This window comes from Tinamus guttatus, unplaced genomic scaffold (assembly GCF_059628265.1).
Source record: "Tinamus guttatus ecotype Peru unplaced genomic scaffold, ASM5962826v1 Tinamus_guttatus_pri_ptg000027l, whole genome shotgun sequence".
Taxonomy (NCBI): Eukaryota; Metazoa; Chordata; class Aves; order Tinamiformes; family Tinamidae; genus Tinamus; species Tinamus guttatus.
This window is the reverse complement of record NW_028288561.1, coordinates 5994412-6021818: the sequence shown is the minus strand read 5'-3', so window position 1 is coordinate 6021818 and position 27407 is coordinate 5994412. Positions and strand designations below refer to the sequence as shown.

Sequence of the window (27407 nt, the reverse complement as noted above, 5' to 3'; positions counted from 1 at the left end):
CTGAAGTTGCAGAAATTAATGGCATCCTGTGCAATGGAGGCAGCTTCTGAGCTGCTTTCAGGGAAGCTGCCTCTGTCCTGAGTTGCTCGTGGGGGACAGCATTGCTTCCCCTGGGGTCTTCCCTCCGTTTTCCCAGGGTATTATCTGATTTTTGAGGCCGGTTCTGGAACTGGGAATTCTGCCCACGCACATTTCTTCTTGCTTTGGTAGGTCCTGCGACAGTAGGTCAGCCCACGCAGGGCAGTCTGTGGCCATTTACCAGCCCAAGTCAACATAAGCTCTTTCTCAACTTTTGATTTCGAAAAAATATAGTTATAGCAGGGCAGTGAAGGGGCCTTTTAGGCCACTAAGTGCACCATGGGCTTGCCTCAAACAACCACATCTTTGGTTTTCCCCATAAACCTGGTGGTGGAGCCCTCAATGCAAGGTGCGTGTGTGGGGCGATTTTGGCAGTTTCTAGGCTCAGTCCCAGCAGAGGCACTTCCACAATATGCTGTTGAATTGCTGTGGCTTGAGCCGGCCAAATCTAATAAGGTTTTCCAAGGGCTGAGGAGCCGAGATGTCGCAGTGACGTTGACCAGAGAAGGCAGAGTTTGCACAACCCACCTGTGCACAGGCACATCTAGACTTCCAGACACCAGCTTGAAATTATCCGCCCGGGGCAACTTATTTTTCCTCCACACGGGTGGTTGTATGGGCTGTGAGCAGTGAGTGCAGTGGTATCTGGACTTCAAAGTGTGGCTTGAATTGAATGCCAGCCTCCCTGCAGACCTGGAGTGATACCCACCCATTGCCCAAAGAGCCTTTGCGCTCGCAGGGCTCCGACAAAAGGGGCTGTGTTCTTGCCGTGTATGATTAACTAAGTGCTGAGGTGGAAGGAGGAGCTGAATGGGGCCCGGGGGACACTGTTTGCCCAGATAAAGGCACCCGGGTGGTGAGGGAAGGAGAAGTCGGGTTTCTGCAAGGGAAACTGCTGGAGGGGACTATCTGCCTGCAACCTGCCCGGGAACCCTCCAGGGATCCGGTTTTCTTGTCCAAACTACCTTCTCCCCAGGCCCACCTCAGTGCTTCTGATAGCGGCTTGCTCACAGAAACCACTTTCCTCACAGATTTTGCTTGTGTCTGTTCCCCTGACCACATGTGCCAAAGTATTTCAAGGATCCAGGTTGTTTTTGGATGAAAGGATACAAATAAGTCTCCAGGACTTTGCGTGCTAACTCATTTCAGCATCACCTGCCTCCACTGCTCATCATCTCTTGCTGTTTTTATTAGTTTAAAATCTTCAGCCGAAGAATAGAGCAGTTTGGGCAGGTCAGGTTGACTGCAAAAGCTTTTGAAGATTGACAGGAGCAACACTTAAACTGTCACATTCCAGTGTGAGCATGCCTTTCCCGTGCCTGGGTAAAATATCCCGGATAAAGTGTCATATATCATGCACGGTGCAGGTTCAGTTTCACCTACAGCATCTGTCTGTGCTATGGCAGCACCCATTAGAAATGAATGATGCCAAAACCAGACGGAGCCTGTGCTCTTAATTGCAGGGGCCCTTTGCTCCGATGACAGACGGTGCCTGCCTGTTTCCACTGCCTTTATCCTCACTCTTGTGTTCCCATGTTTTTGCTGCAGTGGGTTGGTGTGGCGGCAAGTGAGAATATTTTCTTTGCACCATCTGTGCTAGGGTCTTCTGAGTGTTTTGAAGGATGAACTTGTGCTCCTGCCAAGCGTTTCCTCTTTGAACCGGATGGAGAGATGCCCACGGGGATCCGTGCCAGCTCCGGGACTGATCTAGGAGACACCATTCAGAAATTGTAGGGGACAAAACTTCCCCATCCCTTCCTAGCAGGGCTGGGGCTCAGCAGGAGCGGGTGTGGAAGCGAACGTGCTGGAGCTTCCTGTGCAGTTTATTACCCAGACAAAAATCCTCTGCGTGTAGAAAAAGCTCCTTGAATTGTAGGACGAGGTTCATGATTTGCACTTCACTTCTAACAGGTTTTTGTTGGTATCTGCAGCGTGACTTGACACAGCCGGTGGGACCCGGACAGCTACGAGCCTTGTGCTGGGGCCTTTCCAAAATGTGATGAGGAGAATATATCTCTTTGTGTTTTTTTTCTTCTCTCTGCCTATGGATGTGTATATGCCCATGGATATTCCTGGCGAGTCTCTTACATAATGACTCTTTAGCCACCTGCTAGTTGTGTTTTGCAAAGCAAAACTGGCATCTGGTTTCCTATAAACCTCTTCACTTGGGGGTAGCGCCTTGGTAATCCTAATTAAAGCCATTCTGACAGCTTGGACTGATTGTCCCCGTTCATAAAAATGCATCATAATCCCCAGCCCCACTGCCAGCCAAGCTGCTGCCCTGGTTAAAAAGATTTAATTTCTGTCCTGTGGGAATACTGATTCTCATTTTTTAAACTTAGGCTAGAGTTGTCCAGGGATGGAAAATGCCGGCCTACAAGGGGTTTTCCTCTTCAGAATTTCATGTGCCAAATATGTTCAAAAACTTGTGAAATGATTCACTGTTGTATTCTTTATTCCTGTAGCTGCATTAGCGACTCCCTAAGTCCCAGCTCAGCTAAGTAGCAACTCTGCCTTCTCAGAAGCGAAAGGAAAGTATCTTTTGATTTGCTTTTAAAATAATTCTGAAGTTCTGCTCAAGTCCCAGGCTAAAATCATGGTTGGTTTTGGACTATTTACAGCACAAGGTTTTTTTTTTTTTTTTTTTTTTTTTTTAATAGCAAGCCTTCCCTGAACAGTCCCCAGACATGGACAATATAAACTTTTTGCTACTGTATCTTGTACTAATAACAACTTCTTTCCCATGGAACGGTATCAGACAGACATGATCTAATTGAGGTGTGTTTTGGGTCAGATTCCTGTTGTCTTGGAAGAGCAAGCAGACTGCTTGTTTTACATATTTAGGATATTTTCCTGAAAAATCATTTGCACAGCTTGGGTTTTCTATCACCTTTGGGCTCTGTTGAGCCTGCACTGAAAAGCGTGATCACCCCCCAAACACACATTTTGAATTAAGTCATTTTTTGGCTGACAGGAGTCTAAATGGAGACCAGATTAAGCAGCTTGAGTTACGGGCTAGGATCCCCCCGCGGACGGGGTTTGCCCAGCTGAGCCCTTGCTCGTCACTCGCTGAACCTTTGTCAGCGCCGCAGACGATGCGTGTGAAGCTGCACAAGGGGACGAAGCCACCAGGGAACCTTGGTCCGGGCTGGCTCTCGGCACGGGCTGCTTTGGAAAGAGTCCTATGGAAGCGCGCGGGATGGCCCTGGGATTGCCAGGGGAGCTGCTGAGCTCTCGCACACAGAGATCTGGAGAGCGATTAAAGACAGGGGGGCCTAAGGAAATGTCCTGGTTAGCTGAGATTTATGAGCCACCGCCTGATGCGTCGCTCGAAACTGCTGAAACGGGGGATGCCGAAACGCGCCGCGGGAGCGGTCCGTAAAGCAGGATCCAGGGCTGCCCGGCGCGTCCCGCTCCTCTGTTCCTGTGTAGTTCCTGCAGCCACGAGGACGCTCCGCAAGCAGGTCCTGGGGACACCCTGCTCCCTGCAAGGCTGCAGCAGGACCTCACGGGCAGTAAATCCACAGCTCTCCCTTTCTGCCATAATCTGGAACCTTTGGCTGCTCCAACAAGTCTCATGAGATACACTTTTTCTCCCCTCATCGGTTGGTTTTCTCTTGTTAAATACTTCATAGATGAGTGAAGATTCTTCCTGCTTTTTTAAAAAATGCTGTTATGCATCAAGGAATCGCTTTCCTTTCTTAGCAGTCCAATGTTCACAGACATTTTTTGCCCTCTTTTTTTTTTTTTTTTTTTTTTATCTTAAGGTGTACTCCCTGTACTCCTTTTCTGTTCTAATTTTTTTGCTTCTGCCCTCCCAGCTCAGCAGGGAAGCAGAGCCTGCAACACTCACTGCTTCAAAACAGAAGCTGCTACAATATTTTGCATGCTAAGACCGCAGTGTTTGCTGAAGATCAAAGCAACCCTTGCAAACCGCTTAGTTACCATGAAGAGGTGGCAGCCACATCTTGAGTAAATACAAGAACCTTTTCATCCCAGGGAGCAGGGACTGGCATTTCAGATGCCCTAAATCCAGTGACGTGGGCTGGACGTGAGTGAGTTTCTTGCTGGTTTGGGCAGGGCGGTGTTTGCTGAGCTTTGGCCCCCAGAGGATGCTTTGACCCTCGGGATGAATTTAGATCAGCGCCGTGACTTTTCCAAATTCTGCCTGCCAGGGGTCCCGGGGTCAGCGCGCTCTTTCGTCACAGCGTCCCCAGCTCCCAGCGCTCGCCCGGCGCTGTGGGAGCTGCGTCCAGGCAGCGCGGGACGCACACGGCAATGCAAACTGCAAGCAAAGCTGCTGGGGACTGCAATGCATTGGAAAGGTGCCTCTGCTGAGGAAAGGGGCATTGCCTAAAGATGTCCTGGTGTGGGGCAGTCAACAGGCCCCACCTGGTAGCCATCTGCTAGCACTGGGGTTTCTGTGTTTTTTTTTTCTAACACAGTTAAAGCAGAAGCTGCTCTTTTTGCTTAGGTAAGCAGGGTCCCTGTGCGAGTGCCTTGCAGCCCCTGGTTTAATCCCTTCCTGATCTCTGGTTATAAAAGTGATATGTGGAATGTATGCGCCATAAAGATGAGCAATTGCAAAGAGAGTGGAGAATTTATTGGGAAGAATCACCAGGTTTTTCTGCATCCCTGAGGAGCCCCACAGGGATTCCTTTCCTTTGGTGGAGCTTGCCCCGGGCTCCACTCATCTCCTTTCCGGAGCCGGGGGAGATTTTGAGGAGGATTTTCAACTGTTTCTCTCCGAGTCTGGCATGGATTCACTGTGTCCTTCTGCAAACATGACTGTTGTTTGCCTTAATTTCTGCCGTTGTAAAGCAGGGTAACAGGATGTATCTGCCTGTCAAAGAATTTGGGAGATTTATGGCTGGCTTGGAGGGTGCCGCGCAGTTCTCAGGGAAGGAGTCGGATAACTGCTGTTGTGTGGGAAGGAGAGCAGCCCTCCCTCACTGGACATGTCAGCAAATCCATGTGGGATCCTTTGCTTCTAACCCAGGGCAGCAAAACAAGAACCACTACCGCCCTTGGGTGCCTGGTGCCACGTGTGTGGCGTTGAAAAGGTGGAAGTTTGGTGGTTGCCTTAAGTTTTAACCATGCCAAAATGTACAAATTTGCACTGCGAGTCATGTACCTCTCAAAAAACCTTGGTGCTGTCAGAGCCTTCGTGAAATACTCCGGAGCAAAAAGTGAGAAGGTGGCTGGATGCTTCGGGGACCTGGTTCTGACAGCAGCATTTTGCAAATCCATTTCATTGCCCACGTGAAATATATTTGTAAGAAAAAAAAAAAACAAAAACAGGTTCTACTAAAAGATGGCAGGGATATAATCTGGAGGAGGGGAAATGCGTTGAAATTCCCGAGTCTTTACCAGCACCTGCAAGTTGTGGTGCTTTGAGCCCTGAGCTGCGTCTGCGGTAGCGCAGGAAGGGTCGGGGCTGACGGTTGATGCACAGCGGGCGGCAGAGCGGGGCCTCCGGCTCGGAGGGATCTCGGGGGAAACGAGGAGCGTTTGGGATGAGCTTCCGCAGGGTTTTCCCGTGCGGCAGCCGCCTCGGGTCGCCCCGCACCGCAGGAGCGACCCCGGCCTTTCCTTTAGCAGGGAAGTGTCTGCAGCTTGCTGCCGAGATGGGGCTTTATTGGGAATTAGCGCTGCGAGCCGCTTCCGAGACCACCCAGCTCTCGCCCTGAGAACCTGGCTGTGCTTCCAGCTTCCCGGCGGGGGATCCCGTTGCCTTCCCGTTCCTGCGGTGGGCACGGCTGGGAGCTGGGTCTTGCCGACTGCTCGAGAAGCTCCTGACAAAGCAGGGGCTCGACCCGGCTCCCACATAAGCACTGCAGCAAGTAACTGTTTTTCTTTTCCTTTTATTGCTGCTGATTCATCTTTCCAGAGACTGTGTGTGCTGTCCCTGCCACTTATCTGGACTTGACTGGAAATTCCTCAGCAAAACATTCAGGGTTTACGAGCTCTGCAAAACCAGCTGAAACAGCACAACCCGCACACGCTCCTGAGAATTAAAAAAAGCTCAGCTTTGGGTGCATTGACCCATCCTCCCTCCCACACGGTATTTGGTTCTGGCTTGGTTCATCCTCCACACTTGTTTGCATCCTAATTAATATTAGAAATGGTCTTTTCGGTTGTCTTAAATCATCCGGAGCTGGGTGTCCCTCCTTGGACAACTGCTTGTGCTCAGCTGCGTTACCGGCCGGGTGCAGATGTCTGACTTGCCTCACCAAGAGGGCTCTCCACAGGAAGGCTAAACTAGCTTAAAAATAAAAACACCCAAAGTCTCTTGCTCCTGTTTTTAAAGCTGGGTCTGTTCCCTGTGCTGGTTCACAGCCTGGCCTCACAAACGGTTGTGTTGGCACAGCCAGGAGGGGAAGGGGAGCAGATTACACAGATCCTGCTGCCAAAGGCAACATGTTGTCCCTGGCCGCGGGTCCCTCCTGGGCTGGCACCGGGACCAACAAGCGCACGAGCATCGAACCTTCCCTCCCAGCCCCGGCCCGCGATAATAAGGGTTTGATAAACACCCCAATGCGCTAAATCTGCTTTTTTTTCAGTCCGCTGCAGGCCAGGCAACAGTCAGGGAGACATTAAACAGCAGAGCAGAGTGGGTTGTAATTAACTTGAAAGCCCCGTGGAGCTGGCGCGGCTGCGTGTGGCGGGCGCTTTGGGGAGGAAGTTGGGCTTTGTGCAAGTTCTAATCTAGGGATCGAGTCGAGGCTTGTCCGGAGAAAGAGCTTGTGCCTTTATTAGCATGCAAATCACATAGCCGCTGTATTGCACTGTCTCCCCATCCCTCCCACTGGAACTGGTTGATAGAGGCAGGCTCCAACTAATTAAATTCCTTTATTCCTACCTCATGCTTGGAGCACGGCGCCCAGGGCGAGGATGCCAAGGGGCACACGCCTGTGCCCGCTCCACTTCCCGGGAACCTCCTCATCCACAGGGAAGGGAGGAAGCCCCAGTGTGGAGATGGGGGTGTCAGGCACCATCTGCGCAAATCCTGCCAGGGCTTCCCAAGGGGCTTTCACCTTCAGAGCCCTTCGGAGCGCAGGGCTACAGATCAGTCCTGGTGGGCACCTTTCATCAGGAACTCCACATCTGAAGCTCTTAAATAATGTGGCTCTTTTCAATAAAATTTTAAAAGCCCAAACCATCTGAAATGGCAACATACACACAAGTTAATGAATTTAATTACTACAAAATTACTGTACTGTGTACTAGTAATTTTAATCTCCTAATCTGCAAAGTACCTTTTTTTTTTTCTCCCCTTTATTGCTTTTGGTTTCCTTGCCAGTTTTTCAAGGATCTTTGAACACGGAGGAGAAGCCTCCTGCAAATAGCCCAGCTGTGGTTCTGAGGTTTCTTTCTTCTGTATTCTAAACATCACCCTTCATAACAACGCAAAGCCTTTAAAAGCAGTAACATGATCTATCCCAGCACCCCAGCCTTTCTGGGAAGGCCTCTTTGGTTACCGCGGCGGCTGTGCATGGATTATGGACAAGTGCACAGAAGTGATGCCCAACACCAGCATCCTGAACGTGCTGAGGAAATTGCACGTTGGTGTAAGGATGGAAAATCTCATGCTGAAAGTCACCAGCCAAAGAGTAACCCAAGACTGGTCTCTACGATGCTTCCAGCTACCTGATTAAAAGCATCCCTGCTGCAAAACCACACCAGTGTGTGAAACCCAGGGTGTGAAACCCTGTGTTAGCCTTGGAGCTCAGCTTAGGGACTGTAATGTTTCTGAACTGCTTAAACTCTGACAAAGTGGCTGGTTTTTGTGCTAGCTGTTTAATCTGCTGGAAGGCAAACCAGAGAGACTGGGCGGCACGTGCAGGATTTGCACCGAAGGTTGTTGAACCTACGACATCAAGCAGGGCTTAGCTGTTAAATCCGTTTTGAACAGTCTTAAAAATGCTCTAACATTTGGTGGTTGAGTATCTCATAGCTTTTATTCTCATTGCACCCTATGACTGCTACTGTTTTGATTTTAAGTTGGTGACAAGAGGCAAAGAGAAAACTAAGTGATTTGCCTAAGGTCACGCAGTAAACCATAGTGCAGAGAGATCTGAGCCTCAGCTGTAGATTAGCTTCCTGGCTGTGGCACCGTCTTTCTGATGCTAGAAACAGGCAGACAGCTCTTCTATTTTGCAGAAAGCTCCTGTTTTCCTATTTGTTATCTTTTCCTCCTGGGGGGATTTATTTTTAAGTGCAAAATACCTAGCTGCCCATATTAAGCTACTAGGAATAATCAACGTGGAAAAAAACTCAGATGCTTTCCCAAATAGGAAGTAATTTAGATTCCAGATTAATGCCCGTGACAATGGAAATGTGTACAATCTTTTCCTGACAGGGAGCCCGACCCACGGCCGGTTCTTATCTAGGGCGGACGCAGGTGTGATGCGATGGGAGATTTGCTTGTGCTGCGGGCAGGGGACGAGTTCCAGGGAAGGTTCAATATCTCCCTGCCCAAACGCAGCCGCCTTGCGCCCTGGTGTGTCTTGCAGGGACACGTTAGCTTTGATTTGCAGCCCATGTGCACGCAAGGATGACCTGGGATTGCTGGCCAGGCTTTACACCTTGGACATGAGAGCGGCCAAAGCCCCTAACTTTCTCCAGGGTGTCTAATAAATGGCCATTGCCTCCCCCTTGACATAAAGCAGGAGTGTTGGGAGCTTTGCCTGCTGCATGGAAACAGGTGTCTGAATGTTGAGATTATCCCGCTAAAGGAAGTAACACTCTGCATCTCCAAAAAGCCCAAACCAGATAAGAGCTTGTGCACTTGCAGGTCCTCCTTGCAGGTGCTCTGTCCCCAATCCCACCCAGCATAAGTCGAAAGTTAAAATCCAGCCCCAGAAATAGAGTCAGAGGGAGCCATAGGGAGGACAAGGCCTCGGTGTCCCCCCGCTTCCCTCGCTGGGGACCTTAGCAGGGCTGAGTGTTGCCAGATGCATCTCAGCAGATGCCGCCAATTTGCGCTCAGCTGTCGGGCGCCGCTTCTCCGGCCTCGGAAACGCGGCCTGGGAAACCACAGTCCGTGTTAGCGGAGAGGCCGGATGAAAGCGGTGGCGGGGGGAAACGGCAGAGTGAAACGCTGCAGGTTTTCCCTGCTCTTGGTCAAACTACAAAATAATCAGATTAAGCCATAACCGTATAAATGGGGCTTGAGAGTGTTTGCTCTGCTGACTTGGTCATGCATTCAGGACATTCGGCGTGGTGTAACTATAGCCCGGGAGGTATTAGTCACGCTGGGAGAACTTCAGTGAATATAAGAGGGCTTCATCTGGGCAGTTACCAAGGCAACTCTTGCTAATATTTCATTACAATGCTCTCGCCCTCTCCAAGTCCCACGGATTAGGAGTGGGAATCTCGGAAAGAGGCATTTCTTGTCAATATTGTGCTTGGACTGAGTGTGTCCCCAGGAAAAAAAGACAAGAAAAGGAGGCGTTTCCCGGGCTCCATGCAGCTGGAGCCGGTGCAGCAGAGAGAAGGGTCCCTCCTTGCACCCAGAGGTAACTGGAAAGGGCAGGATGAGGACGTGGAGCTCCTCGTCATCCGTGCAAGGTGATGCCCAGGCTGCTGCCTGCAGCTCGGCTCGCACCGGGCAACTTAGTGCAGCGGCCCCACGTCCTCCTTGCACCCATGAGCTTGACCCTCCAAGCCCCTGGGCTTGGGGGATGAGGTTTCCCACATTCGAGAACCACTTTGGAAGGGACAAGGGAGGAAACCCTTCGTTTTTAACATGTTTTTTTCTTTTCAAACTTTGCATCTAACCTCTTTACCAGCTGGCACTGTTTATAAGCCCCACAGTTCTCATTTCATCTGGGAAAACACGTGCAGCACAATTAGAAAAGCTGCTGGGGAGCAGCAAGAACTGGAACTTTACACGGGGAACGTGGCTTTGCTGCTTCCTTCTGTTTTGCTGCACTTTTAAATATCAAACTCAGCTACAGGTTGGAGGTTACAGGGAAAATTCCAACTTTAAATATTTGCTCCTCCAAATTCAACAAATCTACTGGGTGGTCCTGCCAGGGCTGTGCCCCTCTCTCTAACTGCACCCCTTATGATTGATAAGAGACTGGTGTTACTTATTAAACAATCTTTGGAACATTTTCAGCTTTGAAACCTTGTAGAAACCCCTACAGAAACTGCTCACACTGGCGGGGAAGGCAGCTAATGCTTTAGCATGGTGTTTGAGGGCAAAGCTCTATAGGATTCCCACCAAACATCCCACTCTTCCCTTTCAAATACCACTTCTTAAAATTGTATCTGCAAGGAGAGAGTCTTTGCCTGCACCATTGCATGCAACCTATATGAATTTCTATGTGCGTTTGGAGTTTCTGTGTGCATTTTGCATGCAAGTCTCCATTATCTGTTTGACTGGGGAAACCAGCATGTGCCCAAACTTTCAGTTTCCTGACTCAAAAGCAAGCAAAAAGATGCTGCTCTCTGCATTATTTTTTTGCTGGCAACTCAGTACCTTCTTCAGGTTCAGCTGTAGCCAATTGCTCTGTGGAGCCACAGGTGGTGTGTGTTAGGCTGGCGTTAGGCTGGGCTTGCCCTGCAGCTCCCAAAACTCGTTTGCAAAGCACGGGTTTGTTGGGCTAAGGGTGTGTGGAGATACCTGGTTCTGTAGGGTGGCTTGGCTGTGTCTGATGTTGCTGGAGTTTGTTGCTTCTTCTTAATGAGACCTCTCAGGTAAGAGCAGCATCTGTTAATTCCCATTAAAGAAAAGGGCCCTGGAGCCACAGGGAGTTTAGGCTGTAAAAGAAAGGATTTGGGTCAGTGCCAGGTAGAGACAGGGTGAACAAGGCACCTGTGGTGGCTTCGGGAGGGCTGGGGACACTGGGGAGGGCACAGCCTGGCCTTGGAAGGGGCTGACAGCGACGTGTCCCCACGGAGCGGGAAGCGCCTTGATCTCGGTGAGAACGTCCTCGGCAGACAAAACACAGATGCAGCCCTTGCTGTAACCTGAAGGTACTGCCCAGGCCTGGCAAACTGTCCAGAAGTTTTTGAGTCAAAACAGTCTTTCAAGTTTGACTAAATGTTGGAAGAGAGAAGAGTAGTGAGGAAATAAGATACCGTAAAGTAATTTTACAAAAGGGGTAGGGGAATAACGGTTAATTCCAGATGTTTCCCGATTCTCTTCGTGTTCGTTTGATGCTGGTTAGTCCCAGTGATCCATGTTTCCATGTAAAGCAGTTGGGCTCTGGGAAGATAAGCAGGAGACCCTCTGTCTTAGCAGATCTGTTTCCTGGTGCGTTGTCTTATCAGCCTGGTCAGGCCTGGCTGATTTTAACGCTGTTTCTGCTACCGCTGCCAAACCAGCCTCAGCCAGGGAGAGCTGGGCTTGGAGTAGGAGCGCAGGGTGGAAGCTCGTGATTTGGGGTGAACAGGCCAGATCAGGCAGGACTCTGAGTCTAATGGTCCCTTCTGGTTGACCTTCAATTTGTAAGAACTGCTCTTGGAGGCAGATTCTGGTGAAATTCCTCATGCCTTCAACAGAACTCCTGAATTGTTTCCCACCGTAGGAGCAAGCTCTGCCCTAGCTCCTCCTCTGCAGAAGGGTTTAAAAAAAAAGCTGTAATTGAGCTGTCAGTTTGAAGAACAAACAGGGAAAATGTACCTTGGGGCTGTGTTTGCAGAAGTGTCTGGGTGTGCATGTGTGCGAGGGTCTGTATGAACAGGAGGGGAGGCTTTTCCAGGGCTTTGTGAGCTGAGCAAATTCAGCGCAGGTCTCTTGGAAAGACAGAGGACCAGGAACCTACTGGGGGGTTTAGGCCTGGTTTGATTTGGGGGATATTTATTTTACAGTCCCTCTTGTAAAACTACAACTCCGGAGATGTGTCGGGAGGCTTTTGGGTGTTCTTGCTTGTGCTGGTTCAAGAATCAGTTCTTAGCATCTAGTGGTTGCTCTCGACTCCCTTTGTGTGTTTTTCATTTCTCTGTAATAGACAACATTAAAAACACATAAATAAAATAAAACAGAGAAGATAGTTATGGCAAGCAGAGGTTTTCAGCATCAGCACGGAAATACTTGTCAGGCCTTGCTTCTGTCTGTGGGACTTGGCTGCTGCTCTGACTTCTGCAGTGGGCTACAAGTAGGAAAAGTGTTGACTGGTATTTCCTGAATCTTTGTTCTGGTTTAGCAACCAAATTCCCTCACCAGGGAAGAGTTTGGGAACCCAAATGGTAAATTTGCTTTCAGATGTGCTTTAAACTCCTCCTGCCCCTCCACCCTCCCAAAACCTGGCTATCATTCTGCTTATTTGAAGAGCTGGCTATTTCCTATGGGAAGCTCCTTGAGGTCCTGCAAGTTTTAGGGAGGCACAAATAAAGCTCCAGAGGAGCTTGGATGCCTGTAAGGGCTGCAGAGGGATAGCAGCGTGGCTGAAATCATGTTGTTACACGCAGGGTCAGGGAGCAGGTTTGGGTGAGATTGCCACGGGCTGGATTCTTGCAGTTCTTTCCCCATTTGCTGGCAGTGGATGGGGTTTAAACAGAAAATTCTCTTGTGCTTCAGCAGCTCCCCTTTGAGAGCACCTCACTACTGTGAAGCCAAGACAAGAAGCACCATTGCAGGGCACAAGAAGTAAGGTTCAAAGAAAGGGATTCGAGTAGGTACCATGAATGATAAATATTCGGTTTTGGGGGAACAGAGCAGTGCTCCTCTGCCTGCAAGTGGTTTTCACCAGCAATATTTGCCGCTGAGGCCTCTTGGATGAGATGCTGCTAGCGGGGCTCTGGCTGCTGCGGGTCAGCACAAACACCTTGTTCCCCTAAGTGTTTCCCTAAGGGCTGGGGTAGGAGCTCAGGAGGTTAACCGGAATTTTTTGATTAACATCAAAAGAAGGATATTTAATTGTTCTAAGCCCTCTGCCCCCCCCCTCCTCTCTGCTGGAAAAAAACTCAGAACTCTCTGGTTTCAAACTCCTCACGTTGCATCTCTGACAGGCTAACTTATTTGAGGGTATCTAAAGTTAAGTAAGTTCTGGGTCTTTAAAACCATCTTTGCCAACCAGCTACAGGAGCCAGCGCAGGCGGCCAACAGGGCCTTGTTTTCCTGCGTGGTGCTGCTGATTCTGTGCCACAAACCCCACGTGTTCGTGGTGATTTCCCCCCGCATGGGTTGTTCCCTTCCCTTAATTGCATTTTGGAAGGGTGATTAATTACGTGCCACACTGTTGCCACTAGAGGGATTAGGGATATTAGCCCGGCCCACATGTTTAGCCGGATAACTCTTGCGGGGTCACAGAAAGCTGCTTTCCTAAACCCAGTTCCGCTGTTAATTCCCTTTACATATTCCCAGATACCATGGGGCATAAGCAACTAATTAAGTGTGGCGTTTGATGAAGTTAAGGAAGTTTTAAGTTAAGGAGTACCAGTTTCCCCTACATAAACATAAGGTTAGTTAACGATTACTGTGGAGCACCAGTGCATTCAAAGGCAGCTCTTCCACTTTCTCCAGAGGAAGTTTTCCTTTTTAATATGTGGTTTAAAGGGCAAAACCTGCCCAATGTGGTTGGTTTTATGCACGTTTGCCTTAAAAGGGTCTAGTTAGTTATTAAGCGATATGTTCACCTGTTAAGTCAGCAGGGCTTTATACCAAGCCAGGAGGGAATCTCTGAAGACTGGAAAAGCAGGAAGGGGTTGAGGATGTCTGGGAGCCCTTGGGAAGCCTTTGGGTGCACAGGTTTGGCGCTGAGCTCTGGTCCTTCCTTGTCGTGTGAACCCACCAGTGTTGGGTTTGGCACCACCAGCATTTCCAAGAGGATTGTTTCCTTGGAAACTGTCCATAAAATAGAAATGGGATGATGTGGGATGACGGGCAGGTGTGAAGACCTTGTTTGCTTCCCGTTGGGTTTGAGTATTCTTGCAACCCAGCTGCGTGGGCTCTAGGCCTGGCCTCGGTTTGCCTCCATCGTTCATCATTTTTAGTTTGTGCCACCTGAGGCACAACGTGTTCCTTAACAGCACGAATCATTCCGTTATTGGATTTAAAAGGGCCTTTGCGAGCTTGGAAATCCAAGCAGCGTTTTGCCGGGATAATTCCCACACTGTTACATGGAAGTTCTTGCCGTTGACATCCCTAGGACGTCACCTCCCAGCAGTGGCGGGAGCCCCTCCGTGGTGGGGACAGGGAGCAGGCAGGGAGGCTGCTCTGCTGCTTTTCCACCCTCAGGTGAGACCGCAAAGTCCCCTCGGTGGCGGCCACCTGCGAGGAAGCGACCGCTGTCCCCTCACGCGGGGCCCTGAGCGAAGCCAGCAGCTGCCGCGGGAAAAAAATCCCCCTTTTTTTATTATTTTTTTTATTTTTTTAAGCGCCCCCGTTAATCAGCAGCGGGGGCGCCGGGCGCGCGGGGCACAATGGGCCGTTGTTGGCGCCGTCCCCGCCCTGGCCGCTATTGTCACCGCGACGCGCGTCAGGCCGGTGCGGAGCCGGTCCCGCCCCCCACCCGTGACTCCCCTCCCGTCGGGGCGGACGCTGCGGGGCCGCCACGAAGGGGTTAAGGGCTCGGGGGCGCCTCCCCGCCGCGGGCACCGGGGACGGAGCCGGGGCGGCAGCAACAGCAGCAGCGGAGAGGGCTGGGGGCGGGGGGGGGGGGGGGGCAGCCCCTGACTTCCTCCCCTGCCTCCTCCTCCTCCTCCGCCCGCGCTCGGCGTGCGGCGCCGCTGAAGATGGCGAGGGAGCGCGGCCGGGGCGCCGCGCGGCCGCCGCTGTCGCTGCTGCTGTGGCTGTCGCTGCCCGCCGCCGCCGGCCGCCCGCCCGCCTCCTTCCCCGGCGACGTGAACGGGCACAGCCTGCACCCGCCCTACTTCAACCTGGCCGAGGGCACCCGCATCGCCGCCACGGCCACCTGCGGCGAGGAGGCGGCGGGCGGGCGCGCCGTGGAGGATCTCTACTGCAAGCTGGTGGGCGGCCCGGTGGCCGGGGGGGACCCCAACCAGACCATACAGGTACGGGCGGGCACCCCCGCTTTGCCCCCCGTGCGGGGGAATCCCGGGGCGGGCGTCGGAGCCGCCTCCGTGCCCGGGGAAGGGGTGCGAAAGGGGCCTGAGCCCCGCTGCGATTCCCCCTCCGCCGTCGGCGGGAGCCCCGGGCCCCGGTGGGGGGTTTTGGCGGTGCTGGGGGGCTCCGGTGCCGGGTCCCGCCACCGCAAACGCGGGTCTGTCTGACCCGAGCGGGTCTTACCTGGGGGGCCGAGTGGGACATGGGGGCGAACAGCGAGTTTGCAGCGAAGGGACAGAGCGAGGAGCAAAGTCGGAGCGCGCGTTTCGCCCGCGCCGTCCGGGCGCTTTTCCCGGGATCCAGCTCGGAGCGGAGCCGGGAATTCTCACCCGGGAACGCGGCTGGTAAAACCGCTGCGGGGTCTCGCAGGGAGGGTCCCCCAGCAAAGAGCCGTCGCAAAAGTGCTAGTGTGGGACACGGGAGCTCACCTGTCGCAGCAGAGTGCTCGAGTTGTCCCTGTTTCGTGTCCTGGTGATGAGAGGAGGGAAAACCGCCCCCCCACCGCCTTCTCAACTCGAGCCTTTCCTGGCCTTTTGCTGGGGGGACTTTGCTTTAAGATCAGCTTTTGAAGCATTTCGCTTGTTGCAGCTGCGCTGTCCTCAGTTGGTGTGGGACTATTTGCAGATTGGGGCTCTTGTGGGATTGCGACGTGGAATTTTGCCCTGTTTGTTGTAGAAATTATTAAAAATGTGGTGGGGGAGTGATGGGAGGCAGCATGGTCTTTCTGTATTTTGCCATCCTTTAGAGTTAAAGGATCTGTTTCACTTTGCTAAGCTGTTAGATAATATAATTTAAAGGCACTTTGTTTTAAGTAGTAGTAGCAGGAGACTATAGGGACCTAGTCGTTGCATCTAGGTGATGTACGTTAGTTTTCGTGTTAAATGTGGAAAGCAGGAGCAGCGCGGCTGCAAACCGGCCATCTGCCAAGCGAAACTAGCAGCACGCGGCCGCTCGGGAAGGCGGCCCACGCGGCAGGGTCCTCCCTCCGCTCCCGCCGGCCGGCAAACTGCGGGAAGCGGCTCCGAGGAGACGGGGGGTTGTCCCGGCATTGGGGACACTTGTAACTTGTCCGTTGTGTGGCCCCTTTCCGGATGCTCCCAGGGGCGAGCGGGGCTCCTCGGCTGGCAGCAGCGGATCCTGTTGTCCTGGGGGCAGCTCCGGCACCGGGGCGCTTTGATGTGGGTGCTGCTTCCCAGCCCAGTGGCCCTCGTAAACCATTGGCAAAATTCCTTTGTGGCTGCTGCTTTGCAGAGAAGCTCCCCTGCTTAAGGACCTGCTGCAAATATCAGTGCAGCCAGTCAGTGAGTTTAGTCAGTTCTCTCCTTTTCTGCTCGTTTTCACTGGGCATCGGAATCACCTTTCAGAATGAGGGGCCCGCAGGCTTTCCAATGGGATGCTCGGAAAATGCAGAGCTTCGCTCAGCCCTCTGCAGCAGGACTCTCCATCCCGCCGCTTCCCGCCCCATCGGCCTCATCCCGAGCGGCCAGGGATGGATCACGCTCCCTGTGGCTCTCCCCAAGTGAGGTGAGGAGATGTGATGCCGGGTCACAGCAAGGCCACATGAAGAGGACAAAGCCCCCAGCACTGCCCTCATTATCCTCTGGGAAACATCGGCATTCCCGCAGGAAGGGGATCTCTCCAGGCTTCCCCCCTTCCAAATCCCCTCCTTATCTCTCTTTGCTGCTGTTGGCTCCAGAGCAGCGGTATCAGCTTTGCTGCATCCCGTGCAGTTTCCTGGCGCTCCTTAAGCTCTTCCTTTGGCAGACCGAGGAGATTCCCCCTGCTCTCCTGCCCCGGGAGCTGCGACTCCGCGTTGCAGCAGCATTTTAATGAAAATCAGCTGCTGCCATGAGAGCGTCTCTGTGCCCTGGAGTGATCACTGTGCAGAAGAGGGAGCACCTGGAAACAACTTGTGTTTATGCCCAGTGCTGCTGAAACCCCTCTGGACCTGGTACCTCTGTGGGTCCGTGACATCCGTTAGCAGAAATCCTGGCTCAGCCACTGACCCATTCCCAGCTGCAACAGTTGGGAGGGAAACGTGGGCACTGCAGGCGCATGGCGGCTCATCCTAGGGTTAGGCCCCTCCTGTTAAATTTGAAATTCCACTGTACATCCATATGGACTTTAGATTCTGGATTGCTCTTATTCCTGTAGCAAGAACTTAAGGTATTAAAATAATTTCATTTTGTTGTTATTTATCCCCATTTTCTAATGTAGCCTCAGATTTATGCACTGCAGTAGCAATCCCTGCACAACCTGTTGCACCGGCTCCCTTCAAAGCCTCGGGTCACTTTTGTTCTGTGAATGTTTCTCCTCCTTGGAGCACCCTTGGGCAGGAGCTCCCCGCGGGCAGGGGGTTGTGCAGGATGGTTCTGCTGCCCCCTTCTTTGGCCCTCTGCTCACCTGGCTGCTATTTTCGTACCTGTAGCCGACTTAATTAAAAGGTGTGATTGTTTGAAACGATCCGCGTTGCATAATTGCCTGCAAATAACATAGTGCGGGGCCATGGGGAAGAATGCCGGGAATTCTCCATTTCCTACAGGACCGCGATCGCCTCCAGTGCTTGGGGCATCTGGAAAATGGCAAGCGCTTGCTCTGCAGGGTCTTGCTGCAGCCCTTGTGGGGATGCAGCTGGAGGGAGGGAAAGGAGACGGCCCCATCTCAAGACCGTGGCCCTGGTGGGACATGGAAGCAGCTGCTGCTGGGATGGACAGAGCTTCCTTGCCTGGGGACAACGGCACCTTTTGCGTGAGCAAAACTGCCCACAGCAGAGTTCCCTTGTGGGATGCTCATAGCAGCAATTCCAGCAACAGAGCAGAGGCTCCACAAAATTCAAAACTTGGCCATGTGGGGGGCTGTCTGCAGGGTCCGGTAAAATTTGTGGATTAAACAGAAAAGAATTAGCCCCAGCAGCCCAGGTCTTTGTCCGGTCGTGCCGGGGAGGCGCTGCTGAAGTTGCAGAGCTGTTTTCTCTGGCAGCGCGTCCCGGGCGCTGACAAAGCGGCCGCGCCACCAAAGCAGGACAGAGAAGAGCTCGTGAATTTGCTGCACCGAGGTGACAGGGGGGCTGTCCTTTCTGGCCTCACATTGAGCATCACCAGCAGAAAGGGACTTGGCTGCCAGACTACTGAGCATGAAAATGTAGTTGAAAGGCCTCTCCTTGTGAAGTGAATGGGCTGACAAGCACCCGAGGGCTGCGGGTTGAATAGAAGAGCTGGGGGCCTGGTCTGCCTGGTCCGGGCCTGGTCCATCCCAGGAAGGAGCCGTCAGGATCCAGCTTGGGGGGGCTCCACGAGGCTGCAGCCTGCAGGGAGAAACCCAAGGCAGGTGGCCCTGGCCTTGGGGACAGCAGAGAGGGGCCTTGCTCTGCTTGTGCCTGTTCTTTTGCATCTGGCCAGCACTTTCTGTTCAGGCCCCTCTATCCCAACATTTGGTGTGTATCCAAAATACACTAGGGCAGTCCAAAATCTCCCTTTTTTTTATTTTTCCTTTTTCCTTCTTGCTCTTCCTTGTTTCTTTTTCAATCTCTGCTTTAAATTGGTGCATACAAAACGTTCATGTACCGTCGGGCTCAGACTCTGTGTTTCTGAATTGCTCTGGTACCGTTTGCTTTGTGTCGACGTGTTCCTGTTAGAATTTGCTCTCACCCAGCTCGCTGGGCTCTTTCTCGCAGCACTCATAGATGCAGGTTGGAGGGTACTGCTCTTTCAGCGTTGTGTTTTTCTGGCTGTAGCTAAATGCTATTTTTATGCTTTCCAACAGGGCCAGTACTGCGACATCTGCTCCTCTGCCAACAGCAACAAGGCGCATCCCATAAGCAATGCCATCGACGGCACCGAGCGCTGGTGGCAGAGCCCCCCTCTTTCCAGGGGCCTGGAGTTCAACCAGGTCAACGTCACTCTGGACCTCGGACAGGTAACCCAAGTCCTTTGCACTGCTGCTGTGGGCCATGGGGACAAGGACCCGCAGCTCTGGGCTGTCCCACTTGAGCAGGTGACCCTTGCTGAAGGGGTGAGACCAAATGCCCCCTTAATGACAGGGCAGGAGACCCTGGGGGGAAAATGCTGTTGTCCATGTTAAATGCAGCCTGTGTGATTTACTGATACCTCTTAAGGTCTCCCTAAATGTGGGGTCAGCCAACACCACCTGTGAAAGGCCGGTGGGTGAGTTCCACCCCAGCGCACATCACTGACACGCGGCCCTGGGGAATTTAAGGCTACACTGTAAAACTTCAACTGGTGCATTTAAATCTTTGGGGCTCTTAAAGAGCAAGTCTGTTCTGAAGCTCTTCACATTCTTAAAATAAATAAGAAAGGCAAAAAGGGATGATAATGGGTCCTTGGTCTCTAGCTGGCAGTTCAGGGAGCGTTAACATCCTAATGGCTCTGGCCACCAGCCCCGCTGCCTCCTCTGCAGCTCTTATTCGGCATCAAGCCGTGTTGTTCTCTCAAACCTCCCTCAGCACAGGGAAAAGTATTGGAAAAATGTCCTTTCTGAAAGCTGCAGGGAGATGCTGTGGGTGAGAGACCTAAAATGCTGTGGGATGTGGATCTGTTCTTGGTCTGAGGCTGCTGCTCCGGCTGCGGGGCTCGGGGAGCTCCTGGCCTGGGGGGCCGGCGCAGGGAGCACAGGAGGTGCCCCTCGTCCCGTGGGGCTGCAACGTTCCTGTTTGCTGGTTAAACAGCCCCAGTGTGTTGCAAGCATTGGGCAAAGGGGCCTGGAGCATCTCCCAGGAGAGAGGTGCCTGGTGACCCCGCGCGGAGCATGCGCTGGCCGGAGGGACCGGCTGCCGGTGGCGGCCCCAGCTCCTCCGCTGCTGAAACAGGGTGGGCAGAGGAGGCGGGAGCAATTTAGGCCTTGGAATTCGCGGTTTGGATGTTTGCTCTGCAGGCTCCATGTGACAGTTTAGCAGGTCAGTGGGATGCCCCGGGAGTGGGCAGGGAGAGCACTGGTTTCTGCTGCACTTTCCTAGGCTCCGCCGCCAGCCCCGCATAAATCTGCCTTTTCCACCCTCCTTTCCCAAGCTCCTGTGTTTGCTCAGCCGTACCCCGGAGGGTGGGATCGCACCCTTGCTCTGCCAAGGTCGGCAGCTGAAGTTGCAGCTGGGATTGCTGGGCTGGGATCCCTCTGGCTGCCTCCCGCCTCCACCAAGGAGGTGGTTGCCCAGCTTGCCCCAACAGGAGCTCGATCCTTTGGCTTCAGCCCGTTTTTAGCAGCTTCCTCTTTATAGCAATTGCCTACAGTGAGGGCACGTGTCCTAACCTGCTTATACCCGGCGCTGCTTTGCTCTTTCCTCTTTGTTTTGGTGAGTCTGGTTATAGAAATAAGACAAAATGATAGAGAATCCCTGATTTCCTCCATTTGAAGCTGAGGCTGGTCAAAAGGAGGGAGGTAAGGAAAGGAATTCTCGGGAGGCAGCCGACTCCGCGTGCTCCGGCAGGCTGCCGTAACTGGAAGCAAGGCTTGGAAATTCCTTGGATACCTGTGAACCAGCGCAGGTAACACCCTCCAAGGCATGTCTGGGAGCAGCGCTTTTTGGCTGGCAAACACGGCTGCTCTCCCCACGCAGCCCTCTGGGGAGCTTTTGCTCCAATTAAGGTTTATAGAGTGAGGGTCATTAAGAGCTCTCACCCTTTGGGTTGGTCACCGGTACCGGAGCGCAGCCGGCGCGGCGCATCCACGTGGGAGCTGGACGCTCCTCGCAGGGATGCTCAAATCCTCTGGGAAGGAGAGAGGGAGGAATATTGTCCGTGGTGGCAAGCAGCAGTTTAGGAAAGGGCTGGGGGTGGCCACCCGCTGTCCTGAATACTCTGTTGGGTCATCCTGGTGCCAGCGGGGGATTAATCCCACCGGCTTCGCTGGTGCAGCCACGGAGAACTCCCACCCCGCGAGGGAGGAGGTTGTGCTGGTCACTGCCCACGGGGATCCCTCGGAACCCGTCCCCGCAGGGCGGCAGCTGCCCCGGCCTTCCCGCCAAGGGAAGGTTTTTCCTTTTCGGAATGGTTAGGGTGAACAAGTGGAAGAGGAAGAAAAGTCACCTGGAGCTCCTGTGCCCTAGTGTGATCTGAGAGCTAGAAATCAGGCGAACCTTCCCAAGGAGGAACGTTAACTGCACCTTGGAAACTGTTGGGAAGAGAGAATAAGCAGAGAATAAAGATATTTCCTGCTTTAAATCATGATCTTAAGGATTTAGTATGTTTATAATTTAGGATGAATAAATTGGGTGACTTGGTGGGTCTGGATGGTCCAAGTGCCATGTCTTGGCACCCTGCTGACACGCAAGTCACCTTGAGTGGGGCAACTGGAGGATGCTGTTCCCGTGAGGGCAATCCTGAGCCTTGTGCTGCTGCTGGCTAGTCCGGACTTACCTCCAGATCGGATCATCCTGTTCTCACCAGTGCGAAGGGCCGTGGTGGGACCGCGAGGCTGCTGCTGCTGCTCGGCTCCAAGGTCTTCCCTTTCCTGCCCGGAGCCTCCAGGTCAGCTGGGAAACAGGGAAGCATCTGGCACTTGGGGCCTCTGCCACAAAGGGGCTGTGCCAAGCACGAGGACAGGAGGCCGTGACTCACTGCCACCACTGGAATTGTCCTCCGTGATCCGGTTGTGATTCAGTGCCATGGTGGGTGGGGGGAGGAAAGGGTGTGATGGAAGAGGGTTTTTTTTTTTTTTTTCAAGCAGGTCTTTTGAATCAGAGCTGACAAAAATCAGGAGGTTTAAAGCAACATGAATGGCTGGCGCCCTGCCAGGGCCTGACATCTTCCTCGTGTGGAGGTGAAGCCAGGCCAGCCCTTCCCAGGGATGTTTATGGGTAGTTGGTGCTTTGTGATAAATGCTGGGGAGAGGAATGCTCGCAAGTCGTGCGAGAGCAGGAGCTTCGTGCCAGCGCATGCCCGGCGTTAATTACCTGGATAGCATCCCCCGTCCCCCGAGATTCCTGCCCTGGTGACACCGGAGAGGAGCAGAGCTTTGGCGTGAAGCTTTGCAGAGCGCTGTGATTTACACCCCTAGAGGTATCCGCTTCTCCTCCTAGCTGGGAGCAGGATTTATGTGCAAAAGCCTCTGCTGAGGGGGTCGGGGCCGTGTCTGGCAGTGCTTGGAGCGGCGCTCGCGGGGATGCTGCGGAGGGGACGCGGCCTCCGGCCACCCGCGAGAGGAGACCCCTCCTGCCCTGCAGAGCTCCCGGCTGCTGCTGCCGCCACGCAAAAATAAAAAGTCTAACGTGACCTGCATTTTAAGTTGCCTTCATCGGTAACTTATGAAAATAGAAGGAAAGGAAATGAAAAGGATTGAGACTTGAGCTCCTGAGGCCAGTCTGAAGGAACCTTTTGCCATCTCTGAGATGTGTTTAGGTAAGGGAACAGGTCCACAGTTTGTCTTGTATCTAGAGAAGCGTCTCTTGGTCTTCTGGTAGTTACAGTGGGATCAGTCAAAGCTGCCATTTCTCCTGGCCTGACCTTGCTCTGCCTAGACTAGAACTGGCAACGGCTGTTAAATCCAAGCCTTGGGCTGCCCCCTAAACACCTCTAGGTAAAGATGGATGAAAGGATCGTTACTCCTTTTCCAAAGTGCATGCAAGATTTCCACTGTAATTTCTTCCTACATGTGGTTGTGTGTTTCGGTTCCAGTGTGCCGAGCAACAAGGAGGCAGACAGTGGAGTCTCCCGCTGCGCCAGGCTGCCGTTCCTGCCCGGCAAAGCCCTGGGATTCCTCGGGATGAGGGGAGAGGTTGGGCAAGCCGGCAGCTCTGAGCTCTGGAAGGCAAACGTGGGGATTCCTCGCTATTCCAGGGAAAGCTGCTGGGCTGGTACCCAGGAGCTGGCCCTGGCTCGGGTGCAGTGTTTGCAGGTAGACCTGCTCCTGGCTGGCTCCAGGCGAGTTAAAACAGACCACAACTGTCTAGGTCAGGCCTCTGCTTACCAGAATGTTGTGTTTTCCTGCTTAGAACAGATGTTACAGAGCCTTTTTTTTTCCATACAGGTCAGTAGCCAGCCCAAGGTGAGATTCCCTACTCTAGTGCAGAGCGTGCTGGTGGCCTGAGTGGGTTTGTTAGTGGTTTTCCTATCTTAGTCTCCAAAATAGGAAGAACACATCCATCTCTGTAGCTTTGTACGTGCAGTCTTTTACCAAGGCAGAGCCCCCAAAGCCTTGGAGGACAGGTCCAAAAACGATCTGCTGCGGGGAGGAGGAGGAGTATTTCTTGAGCCAAGGCCCCGCTGAAGCTCCTGGCTTTGCTGTGTGCAGCCCTGGCCCAAAGGCTGCCTTCATCTTCACTGCGTGCATCTTCCTCACCTCTCACCACCTCGGCGTGGGGGTACGTGGTGGTCCTGGAGCTCTTGCCCTGCACGAGCACCCGAGGTGCACTCAGTAGCACCAATTCTTGTCCCGGTCTCAATGGAAAGGCCCTGCAAGCGGGAAGTTCCCCCTCCTCCGGGAGCTGTCCCAGCCTCTCCAGCTCCTGGGCTGCTGCTTCCCAGCTCTGATGCACTGGCCTGGCAGGGAAGATGCTGAAATGCACTTGTGATCATGCGCCTGATCCAGCTCCCTCGAGCCTGCTCTATCCCCCCTGCTCCTCTCGTTTGATGCTCTACCAAGCCTGCCTAAGCCCGGCTTTCATCTCTCTGCCTCATCCTTTTATTATAGTCATAAAATGTGGGCCTCCAGGCTGTGCCCAGCCTTGATCCTCGCCGCTTCCTGTTCCCTGCATTGAATGCTCCTCATATCCCACACCTCCTGCCTGTGTCTAATGCCAAGCAGAGCAATATAAATAATACGGTGCTCTGCGGTGATAGAAGACAAGGGGGAGCAGTGCAGAAAGATGCAAGGTGAGAGGCATGTGCCTGGAGGGATGGGACAAAAAAGTCTTCTGTATGGCTCATGGGTACACTGCAGTTGTGCTGGTCAACCCAAGAAAACTGTGATGCTTGAGATGAAGTTTGGGGCACAAATGAGAGTGTTTTGGCTTTGAGGATGGTTAGGAAACAGCTGTGCTGAGTTATAAAGAGCTTGATTGCAAGGCTTGGAGGGAGCCGGGCTGTCTGGCCAAGGAATGGAGTTGAAATATGAAGGTGATATCTGTGTTGCAAAGAGGAACTGGTGCGTTGGATGGCAGTTTTATCCAAGTGGTTGAGGGAGGAAGGAGAAGATTCAAACCTCCGTTTTAGGAGTTTGATCAACTAGCCAGGCAGCCATGAGTAAACTTTGGAAGCAGGAGGTGAAGTTTGGATCAGCGATAGCTAATCTGAGCTCAGGAGATAGAGAGGGCAGATCTTGGTGTCATTTAGGAGCTCAGCATCCAGCTCCTTTCTTAGACCTCTTCTGAGATGGTTTGGACCGAGGACTGAAGGACAGTGGTGGGATGATGCTTTAAGTGTTTTGTCCTTGTCCTTCCTTTCAGTAAATAAGGGGTGGTGAAAGCTTTTGGCTGCTGCTGGAATAATGTTTATGGAAGACATGAGGATCAAGGTGTTCACCAAGCCAGTAGAAAACTTGATCCCTTTGTTCCCAGCCACATCTACCTTCAGAAGCTCCAGTACTCTGCCGTGGGGTTAAATTCGCATTAGGAGATGTATTTGTCCAGCACAAATAGCATAGCTTACCTGGAAATCAGGTTGTGCTGAAATAAAGTCCCTTTTTCCTAGGAAAATTGCACATCATTGATGGCCTGTACCTGCATGTGCTGAAAATCACACATTCTGGGCAGATTTACTTACCATGTATGTAGGTATCGTTCAGCTGTAGTTGCTGTGCTCTCTCTGGGAATGATTGTGCGTCTTCTGCTTGGCATCTTGAGTCTCCTTGGTGGCTGTTTGCAGCGCGTGTCAAGCAAACAGCCAGATCCCGAGATCTGACACACAACTTTTGACAAGCGCTCTTAGCTGCTCTCCCCAATTTGCCTGCTTTGATCCAGAGCACGCTGAGCTCTAACGCATGCCCAGCTGAGCCCTGTTCATGGGTTCCTACAAGTTCCTGGTGCTGCGGACAGGAACGTGCAGCGTGACCAGTAAACAGCTGGCCTGCTGCCGTGGCATCTCTGGATCCAGCTAAACGCCTGTGATGCCAAGCTCTGAGGGGAAGAGGAAAAGAATGACTTTCTGGTGTTTGCACATAGCTGCAAACTGTAAACACAGGCGCAGGACTGCAAACAGTAGTCAGTACCACTGGCTTCATCATGTTGTCCTGGTTGTTTGCTAAAGCTGATGCTTAATCCTTTTTCAGTCTTCTGCAAAGTCTCCATGCACCCAAGTTTCAGCGAGCATCAAACTTTGGCTGGGCTTCAGGATTTTCTGTTTTTCCTTTCTTTACCAGTCATTGCTCTCTGCCTTGGAGCAGGTTGCTTCAAGTATGTGTAAACGAATCTGCAAACACCAGGTTCTTCTGGGTTTTGCTACAAAACCTGTGTATTTGTGAACCTCATGTGCTCCAGTGGCAGCAGGAACTGCCTCCAGGCGCTGGAGCTGCAGCTCTGTGCTGGTGCTAGCAGCGGCATCGGGAATGTTAATCCCGCCGCGGCCGCAGTATGCGCTGCTGTTGGGTCAGCTAAGCCAGCTCGGAACGACGCTGTCGCGGTGGGGGAGCTTGCTGACAAGTGCTAGCGCAGAGCACAGCTAGGACGCAGATTTTTAGAAGAATAAACTTGCCAGCACGTGCTGCGTTTGGCATTGTCAAAATCTGCTAACAACAGGGGTGCTTAGTGCAGTGTTACTGGGGCTTGCAGGAGCCGTGTGGAAAAAATACCAAAAAGTGATATTGCTGGAAGGTCTGGAAGCTGGAGGTGAGCATGGGGATGTCCTTGCTGTGCTTGCGGTCAAGTGCAGAGGCCCTGTGGGAGCTGGATTTTCTCCGTACGTGAATGACCTGGAGCTGCTGCCCAAAGTTGGCTCCTGAAAAGAGTTTCCAGAGCTGAACTGAGCAAGAAGGAAATGGAGGGGGAAGGAAGCGGTAGGGTCGGAAGCAGATAGAGATCGGGTGATTCCAGCCAGTTCTACTCTTGGAATGACTTAGGTACTACTGCTCCTTGGGTGCTGATGAATTTGGGTTTCCCTCAGGTTTGCACAAGTATGAAGATCCCCTTGGTGGCTTTTGTGGCATGCTAGATCCCATCACTTTGTGCCAGTTTTTAGCTAATTCATCCTCTTCCCTTTCCTTCCCCACCTCACCCTTCCCTTGGTTGCAGGTCTGTAACAGGATATCCACTCAATTCAAGGCAATGGGGGAAGTATGTGCTTGCAGCCATGGCCCCTGGCCAAGGTGGCTTTGTTCTCCGTCCTCCAAAAGGACGTCCCAAGGAAACGCTCGGAGCCGGGGGTGCCGTGTAACCTGGAGGGGCTTTCCTGCCGCTCTGGAAGTGCAACGTGTGACCGGGATGTTCTCTGGCACCGTAAGCACAAGGAAGGAGATCACCTTGGTGGCAGTGAGCCAAACAGATCCTTTTCCAAACAAAAGCCTTTCTCTGATGCAAAATTGCTGTCTCGCAGCCATGCAAACTGAGCCTTGTCAAGATTAAAAATGGTAGGTTTTTTTCTTTAGGTGACTTAAGTGCCAAAGTTGTGATAGGCCTAGATTTTCTCGGAGGTTTAGTTGTGTGGTTAAGGTGCTTGTCCCTGCACAATTCACCACTTTGCAGCTTGCAGCTGCAGACTCATCTTGGTGACACCCAAGTCCTCCCATCACTGCAGAATGCCTTTTTTTTTTTTTTTTTTTTTTTGGTAACAAATCCAGATCTGTAATATCTGCAGCAAGAAAAGTGGTAAATTGTCCTGTCTGAATTTGAAAGGATTCTTTTGCCCAGTTTTTCCATCTCAGTTGTAAACTGGTGCAGAAAGTCCTAAGAGTATCTAAAGTTCAAGTTGTCTTGCAAACAAACCTGGGTAGGTATTACTGAAACTTAAACAATATCTAGAATATAGAGTCAGGAAGCTCTGTTTGTTTTGCGTGGTAGGAATGTCCTCTTGAAAATGTGCTGTGCTTTGGTAAGTATGAATAGAAGGGTTTTTTTTCTCTTTTTCTTCTTTTCCACCCCCCACTCCAGGTTTCTGAAGGCCAGCTTAGAAAGGCCGCTAAAGCTGTGCTGATAAGATAGGCAGCAGACGTGATTGAGGGTTAGTGTAGGAACAGAGGCGCTTAAGCTGTTTGCTTTCCCCTTAGCAGTGTGAAAAATGAACGTGTCCCATCTAGGAACCTGGGGAATTGCGTACTCAGAGTAAGGACTGTGCAGAAATATTATTCCTGGCTTAGCTTGGGCCGTGGCCAGCAGCTCAAATGGGTAGAACAGAGTCGTGATTGACTGGGCAGGGGCTGGTGGCTGCTTTGG

General features: G+C 52.3%; 1 protein-coding gene across 1 annotated transcript in view; it reads left to right on the top strand.

The window, feature by feature from the left end:
• The first annotated feature begins 14751 nt into the window (after positions 1 to 14751).
• The window catches only part of LAMA5 (laminin subunit alpha 5), a 65955-nt gene continuing 53299 nt past the window's right edge, over positions 14752 to 27407 (top strand). Inside the window, exons 1-2 of the mRNA XM_088527717.1 lie at positions 14752 to 15045; positions 18860 to 19012. Of these exons, the coding sequence (XP_088383843.1) occupies positions 14767 to 15045; positions 18860 to 19012 (432 nt within the window). The 5' untranslated portion in view covers positions 14752 to 14766. The remainder of the gene's footprint in view (positions 15046 to 18859; positions 19013 to 27407) is intronic.